Raw genomic sequence first — 10,856 nt, 5'->3', positions numbered from 1 at the left:
TACACCGTCGCCAGCGACTCACGGCAGCCCAGCTCCAGGTTGAGCTGTTGTTCAGCATCTTAGCTGTAGAGGGCAGTGTCACTGGCCCTCATATGTGGAATCTGAACCGGGGCTCTCTGGTGTTCCAAGCCAGCTCTTAACCAACGCACCACTTGGCCGGCCTTAAGGCAGTTGTTTTCTGTGAAACTCTTCAAGTTTAGTTTATTCCTCCTCAAGTTTCTAACTTAGAAAAGTAAAAAATGCTAAAATTTTATTGCTGAAAATAACAGTGAAAATATGTTAATAATGAAACAAAAATCTTGAAATATAACAATTTGTGTGGTAGAAATATAAAAGGAAACCGTACGATTAAATGAGACTTAACATTTCCAACAGGAATGCTGTATTACTTTTTTACATGTACATTTTCTGTATGTATTATATTTTTGTTGAAAAGTAAGGAAGGGTATAAATCGTTATATAAAACACAGCAAGTGAGGTAGGATCTACCCTAATGAAAAATTGTCCTCATGCAACTCTATATTTTGTGACTGCCTTTGACCCTGAAAAAAATTATGTTTTTTCTTAATACAGACTTATTTTTTCTCTAAACCCCACTTCACTCCTGTTAAGATACCAAGGAGCACACATAGATGAGAACACTGCACATACTCTAATATTAATATCCTGATGCATGCAGGAGAATTTTTAAGGAAATAAAACATTTTATATTAAATTAACTATCAAAATTTCATGTCTGCTTTTAAATTTCAGTCACATAATATCCCACTGAAGTAAAAAGTTGATGGAGTCATGGTGTTTAATATGTTTATGATCTCTTGGAAAATATTAACACAGTGTACTTTTACAGATGAATACATAGATGGAACTGTTAAAAAACAGATAATTTCATAACTAAGATTTTTAGAAGTCATAAAAGACATCCTAATATTTTTTATATTTATTATAAAGTTTAAGGTTTTAAATCTACTGTCTCCTGAACATCAGAAAAAGATAAGGATACCATTCTCACCATTGTTGTCCAACACTGGGTTGAGGTCTTAGCCAATTTAATAAAACAAAACAAAAAGAGCTGTTAAGTGTTAGCAGCAAATAGACAACACTGTCAGTTTTCGCAGATATTATAACCCTGTATGTTTACTATTCAAGAGACTAAACTGAAAATTTATTAGAACTAATTCAGGATTAATTAGTCCTATAAAGTCCTATAAAGTGAGTAGATGCAAAAGCAGCATATAAAAATCAATTGTATATCTATATATTAGCAATAACAAGTTAGAAAATGTGACACAAAAATGGTACTCACAAAGACAACTATACAATAACCAGGGATAAATAGAGGGAAACATATGCAAGACCTGTGTGAAGACAACTGTAAAATTTTAGTTTTAGACATAAAAGAAATAAATATTGGGTTGTCGGAAAAGTCATGATGCATTTTTGCAACGAAAAACAGAAAAAATACATCATGACATTTTCGACAACCCATTAAATTATAAATTCAACATGATCATAATCCAAATTGTAATGATATTTTTTCACAAATTCTGGAAGGTTTTTAAAAAATCATCTAGAAGGGAATAATATTTTAAAATAGTCAAGAAATTTCTGAGAAACTCTTCATGCTAGAAATAAAGATAATATACAACAATAATAAAAGTGTGGGAATGTATGTACACAACAAATATGTATATGATATGTATTAGCTGTATGATATATGTTAGATATAAGTGTGTGTGTGTATATATATATATATATATATAAGCATACACACACACACACACACACACACACACATACATGTACAACAATGTAACAGCAGAATTCTGTGGATCAGTTTGGGAAGTAGTGCCTGTTAATATTAAGTCTTCTGATCCATGAACATGGGATCTCTCCATTTGTTTAGATCTTTAATTTTTTCAACAATGTTTTATAATTTTCATTGTAAAAGCCTTGTAGTTACTTTGTTAAAATAACTGAACTTTTTATTAGTTCTAATAGTTTTTAGTGGATTTTTTAGGATTTTCTATATATAAGATCCTGTCATCTGCAAATATAGTTTTACTTCTTCCTTTTTAATCTGGATGCCTGTTATTTCTTTTTCTTGCCTAATTATCCTTGCTTGACTCTCCAGTACAATAAATACATCCTTGTCTTGCTCCTAGCTTTAGGGAGGAAGCATCCAGTCTTAAGTACAATGTGAACTGTGGATTTCTCATAGATGCCCTTTATCAGATTGAGGAATTTCACTTTACTCCTAGTTTGTTGCATGTTTTTATCAAAAACATTTGTCAAATGTTTTTTCTCTATTGAGATGATCATGTGTTGGGGTTTTTTTGTTTTGTTTTGTGTTTTTGATATGGCGTATTATACTAATTGGTTTTTGGATTTTAAACCAACCTTGCATTCCTGGAATGAATTCCATTTGGTTGTATAATTCTATAATGGAATCAGCTATTTTGTAGAGGATTTTAGCATCTATATTTATAAGGGATATTGGTCTAGTTTTCTTGTGATGTCTGTCTGATATTGGTGTGAGGGTAATACTGGCTTTATAAGATGATTTGGGAAGTATTCTCTCCTGTTTAATGGCCTCTTTCCCAGACCACAACCAGCTATTAAAGCTCTGTTGTTTTCAACATTTCCCTGGAGCATATATTGCTCCACAGACTAAATCAATTAAATTCAGGCTACTTAAAAGGAACAGTGCCCTAGGTTGGTATTTGAGATTCATTTTGATTTTTTTAAGTAGTCACCTGCCAGCTATCCCTGTGGTTTCTGTTTTCTTGGACAAACTAGCTGACCTTCAGTTTAGTCTGTATGTCCGTTGAGTGTACTGGTTGCCTCCCAGTTACCTTTCATTATAACCTCCATAGTTTTGGGGAGCACCTGTAGGCTGGAACTTTTCTATACTGTGCAATAAATGAAGTCAGTTCCTTTGAGAAGAGATTAGGAACTGTTTCATGGCTTGCTTTTCCCTCCAGGTAAAATCTCTGATCCAAGGATCTGGAGTTGAGGGTGAGGACAATGGAGTGCTTCTTTCTGAGTGTACCTTCCTTTAGAAACTGAGTGCTTGGTGTGGGAGAGGGAGCAGTAGCTTCAGGTCTTACTGGGTTGACACTGAGGCCCAGTATTCTCAGTGACACCACAGTCACGGTACAGCCTCCATTTCCAAATGAGGTAGGCAGAAAAAGGGAGCTCCCACCTGTCAGCAGCACCCGCCAAGAATTTAGCCTCAGTAGCTGGTAGTTGTGTGCAGGATTCGAAATGCTGACAGCGGCCCCTTCTGATAACTCTCCTACTAAAGCTGGGGGGGATACACCTGTGTTCTTGGTTCCCTCAGTCTGGTGTGGAGTTTCCACATCAATGACTTAGGAAGAGGGAGGAAAGGAGTGGGTCTCAGTTCAAACACTGCAGACTCTCGCTGTTCTTAAATAATTTAGATTTTCTCGAGTAAATGTTCCTTCACTTGTTTCCCCGATTTTAAGTGTTGTTTTTTTTTTAAATAACTTTCACCACTTTTGCTGGTGAGCAGGTCTGTGGAGCTCCTTACTCTGTCATGCAGGAAGTCCCTCTGTGTGGCAATTATTAACATTGCAGGGCAGCCAATTCTTATTCTCTCTATCTAGTGAGTGTTTTAGGATTTCAAGCTAATTTTTTAATAGTATCTTGATTATATTGTAATCATAGAGATAACGTTGTTACAAAGTTGTTTTCAGATGTATTCCAAGATAAAAACTTTTAGGACTTACCCATTATTCATTATCCTATTGTTATCATATATTATCAAATGTCGTCTTTAGTTTTCTTCTAAATACACATAGTTTTAGGTTACATTGATCTTAACTATATTTTCTTTATAGGGACACATGGAAGGAGAGGTGTGGGGTTTGGCTACACATCCTTATCTGCCCATCTGTGCTACTGTAAGTGATGATAAAACCTTAAGAATATGGGATCTCTCTCCTAGTCATTGTATGTTGGCTGTCCGGAAACTGAAAAAGGGTAAGAGGCTCTCAGATTTGACCACAGATTAAGTGTCACAATTATCTAATCCTCACAAATACAAGAAAGCGATAGTATATAAAAAAGACTTGAAATACTTATATGTCCACTTGCTCATGATGCTATATAAAGAAAATTAATTATACCCAGTCTTCGCTTTATGGGACCTCTTATGATCATGCCTATCCTGAACCAGTTTTCAACATCATGTTGGAAGCAAGAATATAGAAGAAAACAGAAGCTAAGTTTTCTATCCTTTGTGACTACAGAATATGTGTAACTCAGAATTGGAAACTATGAAAGAAGGCCTTAACTTAAAAAGGGTGAGCAGAGTTAAGAGGAGGATATTTTAGGATGGAACAGAACTGAGCACATTTGTAGGAAGCAGATGAGGCTAGCCTATCAGAATAGACAGACAGAGGGTTCAGTTTTTGGAGCAAGGCTGTTCACTATTATCCTAGAACAGATGGGGATATACAGATAGCTTCAAATTTCTTAGTAAACTTGTAGGGAATGTTATTGTATAGAATGGGATATTGTAGAGGAGCTCTGGTTGAAAAGGTAGGAACTGTGACTGTAAGAAATGTGAGAATCAGCAGACGAAGGAAAGGATTGTCAAGCCATAATAAGGGCCAAGTTGAAGTTATATAACATGTAACATGAATTTGTAATTCAATCATTTAATTTATTGTTACTTCCTTCTACTAACTTAAACATTATAGAGTCTATTCTCTTCTAGGGTTACCGTTAAATATTTATGTATAGTTAACTAAAAATCCGAAGTTAACCACAACCTCTAGTCAGTGCTTACTTAGGTTATCTATGTGTATACATTTCTTTGTTCACCTTTTCTTCTTGTATCTCAGACTTTTGTATCATTTTCTTCCTTCCTAAATATAGTCTTAGAGTTTCTTTAATAAAGATTTGTGGGACATTCCCTCAATTTCCCTGTTGAACCAATGGCATGCCAAGAACAGGGTGGTGGGAGTAGTCTCTTCTGGCAGCAGAAGTATTTTGTCACAGACATTACAATTCTTAAAAAGCAAACTTTTTAAAATTCAGTTTTAAAATCATCGTTTTAAGTTCTCAGTAGGCGGTGTATTGCCACTCAGGGTGAACTGTTACCACTGCCCTGCCCTTGGTATGCTACTAGTTCTGAACACGTGTTGATTTTTTACTTCAGTTATTGAATGCTAATTTAACTGCTTCTGGAGTTACTGGTAGAGAGTTACTATTCCTCTAGTTTCCACTGTCCTCTTTCACTTTGTTCTGCAGTTCTGTAGTTTAATAAAATTGTTCACATATGTGGTTTATTTTAATTTATTCTGTTTATGATTTGTTGTGCTTCCTGAATCTGGATTTATGTCTTGGGTCAGTCCTGAAAAATTGCCAAAATTACTGGCTCCTTCAGACTAGATTTTTATATTAGGTTACAGAAAAAGTCATGCTTCTCGATTTTTTATTTATTTATTAAATTTATTGGGGTGACATTGGTAAGTGAAATTATATAGGTTTCAAGTGTACATTTCTACAATACATCATCTATATATTGCATTGTGTGTTCACCACCCAGAGTCAGTTCTCCTTCTATCACCATATATTAGATCCCTTTTCCCCTCATCTACCACCCTCCTCCCCTCTTACTGTCTGGTATCCACTAAACTGTTTAAATATTCTATAATCACTTTTATTATTATTTCTGTCATTGATTCAAGAGAAAAACAGGTAGATTTTCATAACTTTGAAAGGATATGTATGGTTTTATACTGGTTGAGTTAATTATATAAAAAATTACTGACGTTATAATGGTTTAAATAGTATAAAACACAGGTATCTCTTTCAAACATTCAGTAAGCAAGTAGTGTTTTCGTCAACAAATAAATATACAAGAATTATGGTCCTGAGGCTTAACATTTTATAACAATAAGTCATTATAGTTAATGTAAACTGTCTTATGAGAATTTTGCCAAACAGATCATTTAATTTTATGGTAACTAATTATAGAATAACCAGAAATATGGATATGCAACATGAATAATGTTCATATTCTTGATGTCTGTAAAGTAAATACTTTCTAAATATTTGCCAGCCTTTTATACTTCTCTATATAATAATATGTTGGAAAGTTCCTGTCAGAAACTTTATCCTCTTAACAGGCATTAGCTATTAATTATAATCAAACCTGAATTTTTAATAGACTTTTTATTCTTTAATTCTACACTATTATTTTATGTCTTTGCTCATTTTATATTTTCTGTCTGTGTAGCATCCTGGAAAATTTCTTAAGATTTTTATTCTAGCTCTTAATTCTCTTTTTAGCAACTCTTTCACACCTGCCATTTAACCCACCCATTAGGCATTTAAATTTTTTTCCCCCCAAGATTTTATTGGGGAATTGGGGGAGTGGAACAGACAAGTTGCTGTCCTTTTGTTCTTCAGTCTAGTTGTGGAGGAAGGTATTTAATTTTGATAATAGCCATGTTTAGGAATTCTATTTGTTTTCATATTTGCCTTAGATTTTTATAATACATATATTATTCCTTGCTTATGTTTTAGATTTCCCCTTTTATATCTTTAATCTTAACTATACTTATCAGATAAAAAATATAAAATCTAGTCTGAGTAAGGTGAAAAGATAAATGTAATCCAGTTCTAAATTTCCTGACTCTTTCATCATCATATAATACTATCTCATATTTGATAGCTTTGAGGACATCTTTTTCAATGACTTTTTTTTGGCAGGGACTATAGCCCTTTTATTGATAACAAACTATGTTTGATTCAAAGAAAGCATTTTGCATTCTCATTGTCTTTAGATTTGTGATTTATAGAGGGAAATTCTAATTCATTATTATGATGTCTGAAGTGAGCTGAATTGTATCCCCCCAAAAAGATATGTGAAAGTCCTAACTCCCAGTACCTGTGAATGAGACCTTATTTGGAAATAGGGTCTTTGCAGAGGTAATCAGGTTGAGATGAGGTTATACTGGATTAAGATGGGCTCTAATTTCATCCAATGGCTGGTGTCCTTATAAGAAGGCTATATGAAGATACAGGGACACAGACACACAGGGAGAATGCAGTGTGATGACAGGCAGAAACTGAGGAGGAAGACCAGTGATTGCTGGCAACCACCACAAACCAGGGAGAGGCAGGAAAGGATTCTTTCCTTGAACTTTCAGAGGGAGCGTAGCCCTCCCAGCATCTTGACTTTGGGCTTCTAGCCTCCAGAACTATGAGAGAATAGACTTCTGTTGTTGTAAGCCACTCAGGTTGTGGTAGTTTCTTATGGCAGACCTAGGAAAACAATACATTCCACTTGTACAAAAGTCTTTGAACTAGAGTAAGAATTATTTTCAGTCGAAGCTGTGTTTAGTTGACTTATCTCTGTAAAACTTGAAAGAAGGAAGAAAATAAAGAAGCAGACTTTATATAACCCATGTTGAATTGAAAAATTTAATGCAGTATATAACTCTGGATGCCTCAAAATGCTAATGATTATATATCAGATTAATTTTAAATTTGGAAATAATGGTATTACATTTTTACTACTGGTATTTTGGAACTTAAAATGAACATAGAAGTTGAAAACAGTACTGTAATTAATATAATGAATTTATAGCCCCTCAAGAATTCCAGATTTAGTTAGGCGGCCCAGGTGCAAGACTAGTTTCCTCTGCCCTCAGGTAGATGTGGCTTTATTTTATTACTCTAGGTTTTTCCTTTTAATTTTTGATCCCTGGGAAGTTTTTCTTAATTGTAAATGAGCTCAGCTATGCACTTAAAAGGATTCTTGGCTTAAACTAAACTTTCTATCTGCCCTGTTCTGCACCCACCAGCTGACTAGGGTTAAGTAAAATGTGCAACTGTGATGATTGGTCTCACTACCATTCTTCTGCTCTCCATTGTAGCAGAGCTCCTCAGAATTCAGTAGTTGATACTCCTCTGTATTTTCACATGACAGTTAGGCTTTTATCTATATCGGTCCTTGAATCTGCTGCCAGTTTTTTGGTCAGCTCTCTGTTCTCACCTTAATCACCTCACAGTAGTTTTTGACATAATTGATCATTCCTTCTTTTCTGAAATACTTGCCTCACTCAGCTCTGGAAGTCATGCATTTCTGTCTTATTTTACCCCCTCTACTGGCTGGCTTTTTTTCCCCCGCTGTTTCCTCTGCTGGCTCTGCCTCTTCTTTCTGCTCTCTACATATAGGAATGTTTCAGGGTTCTCTCCCTGGCCTTCCGTTTTCTTTATGTACTCTCACACTTTGGTGATTATATCAATCACTGTCCTATCATAAGACAGAGACCATACTGGTCATTTGAACCGAGAAAATTTAAAACAAGAATTGTTAAGTAGTAAAAGCTATAGAAGTAGCCACAATAGAAAGCACATACTAGCCCTAGTTAGCTGAGGGAGGATGAGCAAAGAAAGAGCTTAACGGAGATTCAGAGCTAGTTTAAGGAGGGTGTGGCTGCCATCAGAACACCCAGCCTGTCATGGTGAAAGAACTTGCTGTGGCTGCAGACCTCAGTAGAACAGTGAGAGTGGTCACTGGGTGACGGAAAAGCTTGCCAGAGCTGAACTGTGGGACCATGCTTGGAGAAAAACAACCCAGGCCAGACTATTGAGCTGTGAGAGCTATGCTGTCTGGGCAGAGCATCCTGCAAGAGGCTGCACATCACAGCGGAACCATTAGGGCCATTACTCTGATGCTGGGGAAACTCGCTAGGGGACTCAGTGTAGCTGACACTGTGGGGAATGCAGCCAGACCCTCTGGGTGCCAGTGCCCTGGCTCTGTAGGTAAAATCAAACACTGGGAGAAAAGGAGAGTCCCTTTCTCCTGCTTTGGCATTATAGTGTCTCTCTAGCACCCTCAACTGGCAAAGCTTAGTATCAGTCAGCTGGCAAAAGAAAAGTCTACAAGGCCCACAGAACAGTAGATTTGGAACTGAAAGTCAGTAATTAACAACCGGCACAAACTACTCCTGTGTTTAATCAGCATCTATGTGCATCGTTATACACGCATTTGAAGTTCAGTACAGCCACAGAACTAACCTTATGTTTATGTTCTACCAAAAATTTCTACTGAAAAAGATGTAGCTACCCTGAACAAGTGAACAGTTCTCACCTTCTCCCCAAAGATATAGTCCCAGCAGTCATTGTATCCATTGCTGACTGTATTAATTCCTCTCAAATTCAGTCACAGTCTTACTGAACATTCTGTTACCTTAAGACTAAATTCTAAAGTTAGCCTCCAGGAAATTTGTATAAAATATTGAGAAAAAGGAGAGAGAAGTAAATACAGAGGGTACCAAAAATGTATACACATTTTAAAAAAGGAAAAACTGTATTAAAATTGCAATACTCAATATATACTGATAACAAAAGATGAGTACAAGTCATGTGTATACATTTTTTTGGCACCCCAGGTAGTTTATATATATTTATACACATAACAAGCATTTATGTGTAGTTCCTGTTTCTGTAACTCGTTATAGAATGTGGTGTATGCGTGATTTCCTTTTTCTATTACCCATTCCATATGACCTTCATTACTGAATGATATGAAATCTCAATATCTCTACCTGTTTTTTTTTCTTCTTGTATTGCTGTTGTTTTCCATTAAGCTTTACCACTGGCCACAGAAGGAAGAGGCATTCCATCGAATCCCCTGAGTTCAAGATATAGTCCCCTATGCCCCCATTTTGTAGCAGTAGCTAAGTTTCCCCTTTGTAATCAGGATCAATCACTCCAGCCAGAAGAGTAACAACCCCTTTCTTTGCCTGTTGGTTCAGTGACATAAGGTGCCCAACATGGCCAAGTGGCAATCCCATCTTCCAATTCAGTGGAAACCTTGTTACCCCTGGTGAAAGCATTATCCCTGCTCTTGGAAGCTAAGACAAAATCAACAAATCTCAGAGTTGCCTGGATGCAAAACAAAATTGTACAAGTTGGTTATTACAATAGATATAATAGTGAGAAGAGCCACTCTCACCCCACCTCTTAATTTCCAGACCCATGCATTCTGGCTATGAGGTAGACAGCACCATATATAATAGTCTGATTCGGAGCATATACAGCATCTGATCAGACAAAAACTTCAGTTTTTAAGGGTGTTTCCCAAACGGTTCCATAAATTCGTTTTTAGTAAGCCATTACACGCTCTCTTAGTAACTTTCTCTGAGTTAAGAAGTATGTGATAAAACCAGTTAATTCCATGGGCATGAGCCTAATGCTGCACATCCTTTGCTATGAAATGAGTTCCTTGACCAGAGGAATGGAGTTTGGTGATGGTGGATAAGGCATCTGTATCTCCATGGATGATGGTGCTAGCAGAAGCATATGGGCAGGAAAGGAAAATCCAGAAATCGCGTTTATTCCAGAGGGGATAAATCTGTTCCCCCTCCATAATGGAAGAGGTCTAATGTAATCAACATGCAGCAGGTGTGTGGCAGGTCTCCCTGGGAACGGTGCCACACCAGAAGTTCAGTTGGTCTGTACTATTATCAGATTAGTAGTAGCAAGATCAGCCTTGGTAAGGAGAAGTCCATACTTAGGGACCCGAGCATAGACTATTCTTGCTAACCTTGGCCCACTGAGAAAGTGCTTGCTGGCTAGGAAAAAAGGCTGCCTGATCTGCACAAGGCATATCACTGTCCATCTCATTCCTGAGAGCCTCCTCTGCAGAGGAGCCCTCTGGTGAGCATTCCACAGGACACACAAACCTTCACAGCCTATGCCCTTTCTGAGAGTTCCTTCCACACATCGGTTTTCCAGATTTCCTTGTCTCTAATCTTTCAATCCTGTTTCTTGTATTCCTTAACTGTTCATCCAAATAGTTAATAATT

At 36.5% G+C, this 10,856-nt stretch overlaps 1 protein-coding gene across 7 annotated transcripts in view; it reads left to right on the top strand.

Annotated features, from left to right (window-relative positions):
* EML5 (EMAP like 5) overlaps positions 1-10,856 on the top strand; it is a 129,861-nt gene that overhangs the window by 73,597 nt on the left and 45,408 nt on the right. For all 7 annotated transcript variants that reach the window (XM_019642299.1, XM_019642300.1, XM_019642298.1 and 4 more), the window contains exon 21: positions 3,864-4,005. In XM_019642299.1, the coding sequence (XP_019497844.1) occupies positions 3,864-4,005 (142 nt within the window). The remainder of the gene's footprint in view (positions 1-3,863; positions 4,006-10,856) is intronic.

This window comes from Hipposideros armiger, unplaced genomic scaffold (genome assembly GCF_001890085.2).
Source record: "Hipposideros armiger isolate ML-2016 unplaced genomic scaffold, ASM189008v1 scaffold_67, whole genome shotgun sequence".
Taxonomy (NCBI): Eukaryota; Metazoa; Chordata; class Mammalia; order Chiroptera; family Hipposideridae; genus Hipposideros; species Hipposideros armiger.
Note: the sequence above shows the minus strand (reverse complement) of the source record. Positions and strands in the feature narration are given on the sequence as shown.